At 56.9% G+C, this 13,583-nt stretch overlaps 5 protein-coding genes across 5 annotated transcripts; 3 read left to right on the top strand and 2 right to left on the bottom strand.

Moving 5' to 3' along the window:
* The first annotated feature begins 272 nt into the window (after window positions 1-272).
* Window positions 273-2,229, top strand: GGS23DRAFT_214902 (NAD binding domain of 6-phosphogluconate dehydrogenase-domain-containing protein). Its single transcript, XM_051511916.1, has one exon. The coding sequence runs from the start codon at window positions 618-620 to the stop codon at window positions 1,953-1,955; it is 1,338 nt and encodes a 445-aa protein (XP_051369587.1). The 5' UTR covers window positions 273-617; the 3' UTR covers window positions 1,956-2,229.
* On the bottom strand, window positions 2,187-4,365 carry GGS23DRAFT_214909 (putative zinc finger in N-recognin-domain-containing protein). The gene is made up of 2 exons (XM_051511917.1): window positions 3,889-4,365; window positions 2,187-3,831 (listed from the first exon to the last, which is right to left on the bottom strand). Exons 1-2 carry the CDS (start codon window positions 4,072-4,074, stop codon window positions 2,419-2,421), a joined length of 1,599 nt encoding a protein of 532 aa, XP_051369586.1. The 5' UTR covers window positions 4,075-4,365; the 3' UTR covers window positions 2,187-2,418.
* A 386-nt stretch (window positions 4,366-4,751) lies between these two features.
* Window positions 4,752-7,810, top strand: GGS23DRAFT_214883 (MCM-domain-containing protein). Its single transcript, XM_051511914.1, has 3 exons — window positions 4,752-4,875; window positions 4,948-7,297; window positions 7,357-7,810. The coding sequence occupies exons 1-3, from the start codon at window positions 4,871-4,873 to the stop codon at window positions 7,606-7,608; spliced, it is 2,607 nt and encodes an 868-aa protein (XP_051369585.1). The 5' UTR covers window positions 4,752-4,870; the 3' UTR covers window positions 7,609-7,810.
* Window positions 7,811-8,924, bottom strand: GGS23DRAFT_214884 (PCMT-domain-containing protein). The gene has a single exon (XM_051511915.1). It carries the CDS (start codon window positions 8,774-8,776, stop codon window positions 8,012-8,014), a length of 765 nt encoding a protein of 254 aa, XP_051369584.1. The 5' UTR covers window positions 8,777-8,924; the 3' UTR covers window positions 7,811-8,011.
* Window positions 8,925-10,010: 1,086 nt separating this feature from the next.
* Window positions 10,011-11,520, top strand: GGS23DRAFT_214820 (uncharacterized protein). The gene is made up of 2 exons (XM_051511913.1): window positions 10,011-10,523; window positions 10,597-11,520. Exons 1-2 carry the CDS (start codon window positions 10,265-10,267, stop codon window positions 11,289-11,291), a joined length of 954 nt encoding a protein of 317 aa, XP_051369583.1. The 5' UTR covers window positions 10,011-10,264; the 3' UTR covers window positions 11,292-11,520.
* Window positions 11,521-13,583: the final 2,063 nt, after the last annotated feature.

Below are 13,583 nucleotides of genomic sequence, written 5' to 3'. Positions count from 1 at the left end.
TGAGCCGAGACGGAAAGAGAGAGCGAGGCGAGGAGGGGACAAGAAGGCGAAGGAGGGGAAAAGGAGACCCCGAAATCAGCCTTTACTCTCTCTCTCTTTTACCACTTCACCCCCGTCCACACCCACTCCACGCCCAATTCCACCCAGCTTGAAATCCACCGGCCGTGCTATATGGCTATGCTAGCCCGCCCTAACCACATGCCCCCAACTCTCGTCGCGCGCTGGGCTCGTCTCCACGTCGAACCCGCCCCTGGTCCGCCGACACACCGAGATCGCTCGGTCGATAGTAATACCGACCGGGACAGAAAACGCTCCTCGCCCTCCGACACCTCGTCCTCGGTAAAAATGACACACTTAGCCGCTACCCAAGCGAGAGACGCGCAGGGGTCGACCAGACCGTCTCGAGCTAACCCAGCGATGAGTGGAGGACAACCGGCAGGCCGAAAAAGGTATATCACCAGAATAGGGAGAGGGGGGCAGGCTATCGAGACGTTTTCCTCTCACTCCTCCGTCTGCATTTCTATACACGTCCGTGCATATTGAGACGAATATCAAAGGCAGCGGGGGAAAAAGGAGAAAAAAAAAAGCCTCGGCGAAGTTACCTCTATACGGGCACCATGGCTAACGGAAAACCGGACGTCTCCTTCATCGGCCTGGGGGCCATGGGCTTCGGCATGGCCACCAACCTAGTCAAGCAGGGGTACAAGGTCACGGGATTCGACGTCTGGCTGCCGACGCTCGAGAGGTTCAAGGCTGCCGGGGGTAGCACTGGGACGACGCCGGCCGAGGCTGTTGCCGGCAAGGATTTCTGCGTGTGCATGGTGGCGACGGCCCAGCAGGCCCAGGCCGTCCTCGTCGATGGCGAGAACCCGGCCCTCCCGGCGCTGCCCAAGGGAGCGGCGCTCCTGCTTTGCTCGACCGTGCCGTGCGCGTACGTCCAGAGCCTCGAGAAACAGCTCGCCGAGCTGGGCCGCGGCGACATCCGGCTTATCGACGCCCCCGTCTCGGGCGGGGCCGCGAGGGCCGCTGATGGCACCCTATCCATCATGGCCGGGGCCTCGGACGACGCGATCGAGGCGGGCCGGTTCCTGCTGCAAGAGATGTCGGACCCGAAGAAGCTGTATATCGTCAAGGGCGGTGTCGGCGCCGGGAGCAATATGAAGATGTGCCACCAGGTCCTCGCGGCAAACCAGATCCTCGCGGCGAGCGAGGGGCTGGGCTTCGCCAGCCACCTCGGCCTCGACCTGCACGCCGCGAGTCAGGCGATCCTCAAGTCGGAGGCGTGGGCGTGGATGTTCGAGAACCGGCTGCCGCGGATGCTCGACCCCGAGTTCAAGCCCGTCGCGAGCGCGCTGACCATCATCCTCAAGGACACAAGCATCATCACGTCGGAAGCGCGCCGCGCCGGCTTCCCGACGCCGATGGCGAGCACAGCCGAGCAGGTTTACTTCGCCGGCCTCGGCCGCGGCTACGGCCCAGACGACGATAGCAGCCTCATCCGGCTGTACACGGAGGGCAAGGGCAAGATCGGACCCGTGCAGGGCGCCGCATCGGCTGATGCCGCGAAGCTCTCTCTAGTCATCGCCCTGCTCAAGGGCATCTACCTCTGCTCCGCTGCCGAGGCCCTCGCCTTCGCCCACCGGTGCAGGCTTGACCTCGACCAGGTCTTTGACCTGTGCATCAACGCCGCTGGGGGCAGCGCCCCCCTTCAGGACGTCGGCCCAGACATTATCAGGTTCCTACGCGGGGAACCCTTGCCGGCCACCGCCGGGGGTGAGGGCCTCGGTGAGCTCGCGCAGCAGCTCCAGGAGGCCGTCGAGGAGGCCCAGCGTCTGAAGGCCCCCGTATTCCTCGGCAGCGAGGCCCTTAGCCTGACGCGCTTCGCGCTGCGGCTCGCTCCGCCAGGGGCTGGCAATGTCTCAAAGGCAGCCGTCGTAAGGGCATGGGGTCTGTGAGGTAAATACCGACCTGCTTGTCTGCCGGCTTACCCTCGCTGCACCTGCTGCGGGATATGAAAGAGGAACGGCGAGGCGTAAGTGATGGTATTCGGGAGCATCTTGAAAAGGGGGAGAAAAACAAATCTGTATCATGGTAAACGATGATGCGATGGCAAGCGTTCTACACATTGATTAGAACCAGGGGGCAGAGAGGCATGTGGTTGAATAACACTATACTGCTAGGTTGATCGTCGCCATTCTACCTCTGGTAGCAATCACCGCACGCAACAAATCTGGAGAGTAACGTAGTCGGATAAGGGGGGGATGTGGATGGTCGCCCCCTGGTATTATTAGTTGGCTGTCCGCTCTGGACGAGGGGATGTTATACCAAGCTAGAATACAGCACACAATCCCGCGAATGTGTAGCCTCGGCAGGCGATGAACGCCCTCGTGAACTAATCTCCTCCTTGAAACCCGACGCTCAATAGCCGCTCTGCTCCTGCCTATGGTCCTCCTTCGCAGCTGCGCCCGCGTCCTGGATGACTTGCTCGTCGCCTCTGAGCTTCGCGAAGTACTCCTTGATGTCCTCGGCGCTGATGGCCTTGCCGCTCTCGGCGAACTGCTGGAAGAAGGGCTTGAGCCGCTCCTTGAGATGGTTGTAGGCCATGACGCCCTCTATCGCGCGGACGCGGTCCACGTTCTTCAGCGCGGATTCGCCGCGGTCGTACAGCGAGTTGCCGCTGCCGTGCGCCGAGCCGTTGTCGGATCCCGGCTCCGAGAGCGGCGGCTCGTACGCTTCCTCCTCCTCCAGCAGCTGCGGGTGCGGTCTGAGGTGTCCGAAGCACGAGTCGCAGCGGCAGAACTGCTCGCGCAGGCCCGAAGTCGTGAACAACGAGAATTTGCCCGGGGGCGCGGGCGGTAGAGACGCCAGCTTGCACTCTGCTCTCGCTGGGCTCTCTCCGTCTTTCTCGGGAAGGACCTCGTCGCCTTTTATCTCGCGAGGAGCCTCGGAAGGATCAGCGGCGGGTAAGGTCACCACCGCCGCCTCGGGGTCGTGCTTAGCCCGCTTATTAGGTTCACCGTCCTCGCCCGGCTCGTCTTCGAGCTTACGCTTCTTCGACGCCGATTCTGCCCTACTTTCCTGGAGAAACACGGCCGGTAGAAACCCGGGGGTCCCTACGTATCTCTTAATCCAGGGGTAGGCCTCGACGCATTTGTAGCAGATGAGGTGGTCGAAGGTGTCCTCGGCAGGAAATCCATCTGGTAACGGCAGATCTTCGTCATCCTCTTCAGCTTCTCCTCTCTCCTCGCCGTTGGCCTGTGGGTCAACGTTACTCTGCGGCGCCGCGTCCTCTAAGATTGGCGGAAGCGCCCCGTTTTTAGTATTGGTAGCGACCGTCTTGCCGTTTGACGTGCTCTTCTCGTACCATTGAGGTCCCAAACCGACGAGACAGCCGGGGTGATACCAGTCCTCGCCACAGCCGCCGGTTTCGTGGGTGCCAAGACCTAAGCATTGGAACATGGTCCCCTTCTGTTCGTAAGGCTTGTAATCTATGGAGCAGGAGCAGAATCGGTTGCGGAAATTCTGGTTGTACTTGTTGTTGGCATCCGGAGGCTCCGAGTGCACGCCTCCCTTCGTGTCGGTGTCGGGATTGATACGGAGGGCGCATTTCTGCTCGGGGGTGAATCGCGTAGTGCCACAATCGCAAGTGAAGTTGCGCTTCTGGAAGATCTCGACCAGCTCATGGTCGCCGTGACATTGAACGGAACATGAGTAGCATACGCCGGCGGGGGAGTAAGGGTCCTCTAGGTTGGCGGGGGGCGGGTTGCAGGTTAGGCAAGCGAATATGTTCTGCCGCAACGGTCCGAGTGGCTTCGTGCAGTTCTCGATGCTCTAGTAGGCCGGTTAGGAGATGCGGAAGCTTCAACGACGGACATCGCGGGGACATACATATGGAAGAGCTTCGCGAGCGTCGGCCTCTAGCTGCAGTTGATCTCTAATAAAGTCGGCGGCGGTCTGGGAATCGTCAGATCGCTGCGAGAAGCTCTCGGTTCGCGTCCGTGGCGCCGCGCCGCTGCTGCTATTAGCCTCTAGGGCATCGCGGGTGGAGATATCGAGAGTTGGTGGCGGATCCATCGCCGCGATGATCGCGATGGGCGGGAGGTGAGGAAATGGATGGACGGGAAGGGCGGAGGAAGACGGAGATGAGAGGGGTGAGGAGAGGATAGATGGACCATGGGTTGAGGGGGGGCAGAAGAAGATGTATGATTGTGCAGATTGGTTTGGAGGAGAGGCACGATTCGTCAATTTGATGAGCGACCTTACGGTTACAAGAAGATGCCTGAGGCAGGTAATTGAGATGTACCCCTTACCAAAGCACTAACAGGTACCTCAGGTAGGTAAATCCCAGGTAATCTTCAAGGTACCTACAGGTAGGAGGTACTTCCTATAGGAGGTACCTCTCTATATGGGAAATATAACGAATTTGCCTCTCACTTGAGGTACCTGCCTACATTTGGTACCGGTACAGCCCAACTGAGGCAGGGGGTACATAACCGAGACAGGTCGCCTTGTACCTGGCACTTTACGCGAACCCGGCGCGAAGAAACGCGTTTTCGCTTTCTCTATTTGTGCCAGCGCGTCCCACTCGCAAACCCCACGGCCCACCTTCTCCCACCACTCAAACCCGCCTAAACCACCCAGATCCTATCCCTCTCGTTCTCCTTCGTTTTTTTCTCCTGCCCTCAGCAGCTTGCCCTCCCCCCGTCACCTTTCGCCGTCTACAACACCCCGACTTCTCCTCTTAACCCCCCCTATTCGTATCATCGTTGACCGACTGATTTTCTAAACTCCCCCTTCCCCTCTGCTTGTGCTCGAAACCCCCCCTTCAGGAATAAATAGGTACCCCAGAGGAATACCGACGTAATCCACAATGAGGTAGGCTCGCCCCCCCGACCGACAAATACCAGCTCGTGGGCCATGAATTTTTAGTGACTTTTCTCTCTCCAGTTCGCCTCTACGTCCAAACATGGATTCCGCAAATCGCGGTGCCGCCCCCCGCTCGAGTCGTAAGCGCTCTCGCACTGGCGGCGATGCCTCCTCTCCCGTGGCCGCTTCTAGCCCCATGCCGTCATCTCCACCCGCCTTCAACATTGCCCACGGTGGTGACGATGACGATGACGATATTGAGGAGGAGGCCGAGATTCAGGATGACCTCGAGGAGCTCGACGAGATGGCAGAGGACGACGTGGACTTGTTTCGCGAGGGCTTTGAGCGGGACTACAACGATAAGGACGACAACGACGCCTACGAGGGAATCGACATTGATGACGAAGGCGAATTCGACGAGATGAGCCTCGGCGAAAGGCGACGTCTCGAGGCTCAGCTGAGCCGCAGAGATCGAGAAGTGGCGCGGAGACGGCGAATGCCCCAGGCTTTCCTTCAGGACGAGGATGAGGACGGAGACATCGACCTCACCGCCCAACCACGGCGCCGGCGTCACCACTACGACGAAGACCCGGACGACGAGATGGACCAAGACATCATGGATGAAGAGCTCTCGCTCGAGGCTCTGCAGGATGTCAAAGCCTCGAGCCTGACCGAGTGGGTCTCTCAACTGTCCGTCCAGCGCACGATCAAGAGAGAATTCAAGGCCTTCCTGACCGAGTATACCGACGAGAGTGGCTCTTCGGTCTACGGGAGCCGTATCCGGACTCTCGGTGAGATCAACGCCGAGTCTCTCGAGGTGTCCTACGACCACTTGTCCTCGTCGAAAGCCATTCTTGCCTACTTCCTCGCCAACGCCCCCGCTGAGATGTTGAAGCTCTTTGATGATGTAGCCATGGAGGTTGTCCTTCTACACTACCCGGATTACGAACGCATTCACTCCGACATCCATGTCCGCATTTTCGACCTCCCCGTCCATTATACTCTGCGTCAGCTGCGGCAATCGCATCTCAATTGCCTAGTGAGGGTGAGCGGTGTGGTCACTCGACGGACGGGCGTCTTCCCCCAGCTCAAGTATGTCAAGTTCGACTGCACCAAATGTGGAGTGACCCTGGGTCCTTTCCAACAAGAGTCCAACGTTGAGGTTAAAATTTCCTTCTGCCAGAACTGCCAGTCTCGTGGTCCCTTTACTATTAACTCCGAGAAGACGGTGTACCGGAACTACCAGAAACTCACGCTCCAGGAATCCCCTGGCACGGTCCCCGCTGGCCGTCTACCTAGGCATCGCGAGGTTATCCTCCTCTGGGATCTGATAGACAAGGCGAAGCCTGGTGAGGAAATCGAGGTCACCGGCATTTACCGAAACAACTATGATGCCCAGCTCAATAACCGTAACGGGTTCCCGGTCTTTGCGACCATCCTGGAAGCAAATAACGTCATAAAAGCGCACGATCAGCTTGCGGGCTTCAGGCTCACCGAAGAGGATGAGCACGAGATTCGGAAGCTTTCGCGCGATCCCCAAGTTATCGACAAGATTGTCAATTCGATAGCACCGAGCATCTACGGGCATACCGACATAAAGACCGCCATTGCCTTATCCCTCTTTGGCGGCGTCGCAAAAACAACCAAGGGTGCCCATCATGTACGCGGGGACATCAACGTCCTACTGCTTGGCGATCCTGGTACGGCCAAGTCCCAGGTCCTCAAGTATGTAGAAAAGACTGCCCACAGGGCCGTCTTCGCTACTGGTCAGGGAGCTTCCGCTGTCGGTCTCACGGCTAGTGTCCGTCGGGACCCTCTCACTAGCGAGTGGACGCTAGAAGGAGGCGCCCTAGTTCTCGCGGATAAAGGCACCTGTCTCATCGACGAATTTGACAAGATGAACGACCAGGATCGGACATCGATCCACGAGGCCATGGAGCAGCAGACCATTTCTATATCCAAGGCAGGCATCGTTACCACCCTGCAGGCTCGATGTGGGATCATCGCGGCGGCCAACCCGATCGGCGGCCGCTACAACTCTACGATACCGTTTTCTTCCAACGTCGAGCTAACCGAGCCTATCTTGTCTCGTTTTGACATACTCTGCGTCGTGCGAGACACCGTGGACCCCGAAGAAGACGAGCGATTAGCTCGCTTCATCGTCGGCTCTCACAGCCGAAGCCACCCGACTACTCAGTCCACCGCTGAGGGGTCTATGGAGGTTGAACAAGACGACTCCGAAGCTGCTCAGGAAAGCCAGGCGGCGCAGAAGAAGGAAGGCGATATCCCTCAGGAGCTGCTTCGTAAATACATCTTATATGCGCGGGAGCACTGTCAGCCAAAGCTCCTTCACATGGACGAGGACAAAGTCGCGCGGCTTTTCGCGGATATGCGACGAGAATCGCTTGCCACTGGCGCGTACCCTATTACGGTAAGCGACCTAGCCCCCGATGTCCTGGGAATGCGTAGTACTGATTCCACCCGTGTTAGGTTCGTCATTTGGAAGCCATCATCCGGATATCCGAGTCATTCTGCCGGATGCGGTTATCGGAATATTGCTCAGCCCAGGACATCGACCGGGCCATCGCCGTTACCGTTGACAGTTTCATCGGCAGCCAGAAGGTCAGCTGCAAGAAGGCGCTCGCGCGTGCATTCGCCAAGTACACGTTGGCGAGACCCGGCGGAAGTAGCGCGCGGAGAGGTGGGCAGACCCGGCGTAGAACGGCGGCGGCGGCGGCATAGGGCAGAGAAAAACAGAGGGGGCCCTACCTGGCGTAGAACGGGGCGTGTCATAGGGAAATGGAACGCGAGACATGAAGGGACTCACATTTCTTTGAAAAAACGTGCTTTAGCTATGATGATACAGCTTGAGGATAACGCAACATAATGTGTAGACCTGATATACGAAGACGCCAAGAATCGACTGCGCGCGGCCCGGGCGTGTCACCAGTGCTGTGTGTAACGTAGCGATGGTAATGTTATGTCGGGAAAGGGGGTGGTTCAGCAACACAAGGCTATGATTATCGAACCTAACGACAACGCGGACACTTGGGTATCGGGAATGTAGTGAAAGAAATGCCAATCCCCATAGAGTGTCCATTTCTTGCTACACAGGGTCCTTGCCGGGCCAGCCGGACGGTCATCCCTAGGTGGCCGACCTTCTCGGTACGTCCATCGGCGACACAAGCCAAACTTTATTGTGTTTCTTCTTGGTGATTCTACCGTTTTCGTCCTTATCCACCGTCCAAATATACTTGTCCGAGAACCAGTTGTCCTCTTCATCAGCAACGGGGATCAACAGACGGCCGGGGCACCTAAGCTGTCGTACAAGCTCGTTGTGTAGTTTAACCACCGCTGCGCCAACATGTATGACGTCCCATCCGTCGTTATTCGGCGATGATGCGTCCTCGGGACTCGGCTCGTGCCAGCCTCTGCGTCCGTCGCCGAGGCGGAAACGCACGCGCCCGGAGTCGACCAGGGCGGCGCCCTCGGCCGACTTGCGCATGTTGGCCTCGCCGAGCTTCCTCAGGTCCTCGACGTGGTCCACGCCGACGACGAGGCTCGTCTCGCCGGCCAACTCTGCGAATACGTGCACGAGGAAGCCGCTACCGCTCCCGATGTCAAGGATTCTCCGCGGGCGGCCTCTGACGCCGACGGCTTCTTCCGCGCCTTCGACCGGTAGCAGGTACGGCAGCAACGTCTCGACTGCCTTCGCATGCATAGACGGGGAGTTGATGGACGCTCGCGGGCTAAGGCGCTGGGGCTTGTCCTCATACGCGTTCTCTGGGGCATACTGACCTCGATCCACCTTGAGGAATGCCGCCTTGACGAGTGGGTGGGTGATCTGCTTCTTGCGCCAGAGCGCCTCGACGAGTCCTTCGTTAGAACTATTGGTGCTTTCTGTGTCCATTTTAGATAGGTGTCGATTGCTCTATCTTGTTTTTAAACTCGCTAGAGAGGTGAACATGCTATCAGCCGGGATGAAGTACTGGTAGACTACTTATCGGTCTCGTTATATAGACCCGAGCGGAAAGGTGGGCGAATGCGCTTCTCTAAGCAAAACTGCAACTGCAGAGGGCGGAGCGCCATCCACGTAAGTATAGTAGAATGCAGGAGAGGAACAGGGCATAGTCGTCTCCCCCCAAGTCACAATACTTCCTAGAGATACCTATTAAATTAGCCTTGTAAGCCGGCAGTCACAGTACTATGTCCGTCAGTCGAACAAGACCAAGTGACGTGGCGGCAGCTACACGTGTTAATTTGTCAAGTATGCATCACTTCATACTACGCGGAGACTCTGGTACATGTGAAATGGTCCAAACATCCTACAACGACGGGAACATGTGCGAAGGCTACCACGACAACTCAAATTAGGTAGGTAGGCGGAGGGACTGGGAGGGAGAGGGTAGAGGGTAGCGTTGCCGAGAAGAAAAACAATGCACCGATGACTGGGGGTTCTGTCGGCTACCGGACTTGGACCTCTTCCCCGTCAGACCTTCGCTGGACCTGACGGGCCTTTTGCCAGCGACTCGTCAGATAGACTAACTGACACGGTCCTCTGCCTCCGTACACATCTTATTTCGTAGGTGCTGGATGCGATGCCGACGCAGCGTTGCTGAAATATCCTTGTTGTCTATTTTCCTGCCTTAATCTCCATCTACGGAACGGCGATAACCGGATATACGGAGCAGATAGGCATGTCGGTGACGGGTTGCCTATCCGACGGCGGTCCCGATGTTGGAAATGGCCTCCGCGTAGACGGAGCGGAATGGAGCGGTAGGTACCTACCTATGTTATGCATAACGGAGCGAGTTCCCGGTTCCAGTGCCGGATGACAAGAGAGAAGGGGACCTGGGGTAGGTATTTGCCTGCTTACTACTTAAGACCTTATAACGGGAGAGAAATGGTAACAGTATAGACACGAATCATTCCCCGTGGCACAATGATGATATCAAGTAACAATCCATTGAATGATAGAAAATATATGTTGGCGTGAAGCGCTACGTTGCTTAAATTGCGCGTAGAGACTTAGACTTAGGTACCTTACCGTGTACACGTACGGTTGTGTGCAGGGACACCTTACATAATCCCTGGACAGATAGCGCTTGACATGTTGGCAATTACCTAATCTGAACGGACGTAAACTCCTATCCTGCATCATCTTTATTTCTCCTTCTCCCTCCCAACTCCTCTATCTCAACGACGAGGTCACTCGCTGTCGCTTTAAATTACATCCCATTTCTCCCCGTGGAATCCGCCCTCTTTTCTATTTATTCCTTACCTTCTTCGTCTTCCCCTCCCTGGTCTGCCCGTCGGCTCGAAACTCCGGAACTAAGTCGGCGTCTGTTGAGCGCACCACGTCCGCGACAGTCAACTCAGCGCCGCCGAGTTCTGCTTGATGAACGGTTCCGGGCTTATGCAAGGCAACGGCGGTGGAACCGGTGCCAGCGTCATGTCTGTTGGTCCTATGCCTGCTGGCCACCAGGCCGAGCTGAACATTATCTATGGGATGGTCGAAGAGCTGTCGCGCCAGCTCGCTGAGAACAAACGCGTTACCGAGGACATCGTGTCGGGGCTGGGACGAGTACGCAACCGAGCGCGAGAGCGCGGCCTGACCAACGACGAGGTGCTTGGAGAAGTCGCCGACGAAATATTTGGTACGCTTCCCCCCTCTCTATCTCCTGCCTCAGCCCGGTCTGTCTTCCGCTTTCCTAACTGCGAGCACGACAGCCCTAGAGCCTCATCTCGAGGCCCGCGTGTCAGTCCTGACCGAGTCTCTCGACCGCGCGAAAATCTCACGCGATGCCAACTTCTCTCTCGTTACCAACTACGCCCAAGTCCTCTCCACCATCCTCTCCCAGTTCCACGCCTACAAGCAGAAGCACATAGCCGACGTCTCGGCTTGGCATCGCTCCTACCGAGCCCAACTCGCCGAGGCTCGCGCCGAGAACTCGCGCCTGCGCGAGCAGATATGGGAGATGCAGGAGCACGCCGGTCGTGCGAACCAGATGCTCCGCGAATTTCGCAAGAAGTATGACGAGAACGAGGAGCGTTGGGAGAAGCGCGTCGACGACAAGGCCAGGAGACAAGAGATCCGCTTCTGGAAGCGTATGGCCATGCCTGAGGTTGCCGAGACCGAGGAAGGATACTGGAGCAACGACGACGATCTCGTGGACCCCGTCGAGAAGGAGAGACTAAAGGAGGTAGAGCGAAAAGTCGCCGAACAGGCCCTCGCGGGCGTGGGCGGCGCGGTAGGTCATAATGAAGATTCTGAAGGGGAGGGAGGTGAGTCTCACTCTCTCCGAGTGGGGATGCTGGGCGGCGTGGCCATGGAGAGGGATGCCCGAGAGGGAGGCAGCATAACCACCGAGACGCCGCCACCGAGGCCGGAAAGCACAGGTAGCACAGGAAGTACGGGGGCCTAGTCGTGTTGGCGAAACGATGAGCCAAGGGTCTCTCTCCAATACAAGTGACCGCGCTTGATGTTATGGTTGAATCACTCGGCCAGGGCCTATCGCGTCGCTCAGTTTGGAGCCGCGTTGGAAAATACTACTTGCACTCGTCGAGCGCTATCGATTATCCATCGAGGTAGTGATCTTAGCTACTATTTCCATCGCGCTTCGACTAGCTGGCAACCCCGGATCGCTGGTAAAGGCCCGGCCTAGTCTTTTGACTACGGGCCACCTTTCCTGCTTGCTGAAGCTTGCTGGGCACGCATGTGCGCTTGCCACGCCTCCGTATTTGCGGGCGGTCGGCACTCTCTATAGCTCGATACCGACCCATCGACTATCGAGCTGAGGAGCGGTTCAGGGGGAGGAAGCCTAGGCTGGCAAAGCTAGGGTCCAGCTGCGTATCAAGGTTGGCCCCTCCAATGGCGCGCGTCTCAAGCATCACCTGGTCGCCCAGCTCCGTGGTGCCTGACTGGAAGACACCACAATCTGCCTTGGGGGAGGAGAGGCGTATCACTAGAGAAGACTGGTGCCGTTCCCGTCTCTGGAGATGGGGATGGATCTACACAACATATACGCAAAGATAGAACGGCACAGCCCATAAGTCTGTCTCCGCGCTTGCTAGATGTGTCTGCCGGTGCTCCGCTAGCTTAACACATACCCGATGCTTCTCAGGAGACCGCCCGTGAGTAGCCTGGGATAGCGTCACAGAAGCCGATCAGTCGAACCGCAAGTTCCCTCCGCAGTCCTCGCGAGTTACAATCCTAACAGATGAGGCTATTTCCCGAGGGATGTAAATTTGTGTAATTAGTATGTCTTTCTATCCCGGACGGCCCCGTGGTCGTATTTCGTGGGGGTAGGCGTAGTTATGCTCGGCTAACGGTTCAATTCATGTAATATTATCTCCTTTCATTTCGACGATGCGTCTGCCCACGTTACCTCCCCTCCCCCTTCTCACTCTCATGCTCTCATGCTCTCTCCGCCCGACACTGAGACAAAGATACTTTTGAAGGTCACCTCACTGCTTACGTTCCACGCTCCTCGAGGGACTGGTTTCCAAGTGTGGCTGTGGCGGTGTGGTGTAGCCTGTTGAGCGTATCCAGCAGCTGTTTCTTGATGGCCCGGGGGTTACTGAAGCATAGTGGAACTACAAGTCTACCAAATTAGACGGCCCACGAGACTGACAGACTGACGTATGTCCCATAAGTACTGACGCGATATAGGTGCGATATACCTATATAAGTACACATACATACACTGCAACATATATATATGTGGCTTGATAGGCTATCCGGTAGCGACGTGATCGAGGAATTGCTAAGCCTAATAACTGCCGTAGATAGGCAGACATTAGCACGAACCAGAATCTTCCCCTCCGTAAGCTCCTTTTCCACCGTGTCCGACAGTGGTATTGCAGGTCGACTGTCACGCTCTCCGCAAGGCCACTATCTCCGAAGGGCTTTCGAAATGCAATATGGGTATTTATAATCCGCTGCGTTACTCATTCTTGCTTACCGTGATCAGTAAACAGACTTGAACTATTACATGTAAATAAACCAGTAAAATTATGCAGCGTTGTGTTCTTCCGACGTGGATTACTAATTATCGATGGCCTCAATAACTGCATACTAACATCTGTCTAAGTATACGCCTTTACTGGGTTTGGCGGGGCGCGCCTGAGGTTCGTTCCTTGTGAATTCTAGTAGGTAGGTATAAAAACATGTAGGTAAATCCTCCCAAGCCCCGAGTATTCGCCTTGCTTTTGAGGGCGGATGCAACGGGCTCTGTCGACGTGACTACACGATGCATCATGCTGGGTTTGAGAAGGGAGACTGCGGAAAGGATTCACGCGGGGAACTCAGTGTGGTATGGATTGCCCACCCCCACCCCCTATTGCATGTGGAGGGGGACGAATGGGGGGATATTAATGCATATCTAAGTAAGATGAACAACACAGGATTAGTATCTATCAAGACCGCCCTTCCACCTCCACCTCGACATGCACAACGCGTCCATACTGCCATCCTACCACCTCAACTCTCAACGTAACGAAGATAAGTGCTGAGGGAAGAAGATGGTGGGGGCCATTCGAGACTGAGATCTCTTGCTGCCCGCCTCTTTGTGGTCCCCCCCCACATCCAACCGTACCGGACTCGGAGACCACTACAACCTCCCTCGAGGACCGGTGGAGTGGAGATGTGCATGGTGCTGTCGTATCGCAGCAGCAGGAACGGCGGGAGCAGCACACATACATACACCGGCATTTGA

Source organism: Durotheca rogersii (genome assembly GCF_024521655.1).
Source record: "Durotheca rogersii strain YMJ 92031201 chromosome Unknown GGS23scaffold_21, whole genome shotgun sequence".
NCBI classification, from domain to species: Eukaryota; Fungi; Ascomycota; class Sordariomycetes; order Xylariales; family Xylariaceae; genus Durotheca; species Durotheca rogersii.
Note: the sequence above shows the minus strand (reverse complement) of the source record. Positions and strands in the feature narration are given on the sequence as shown.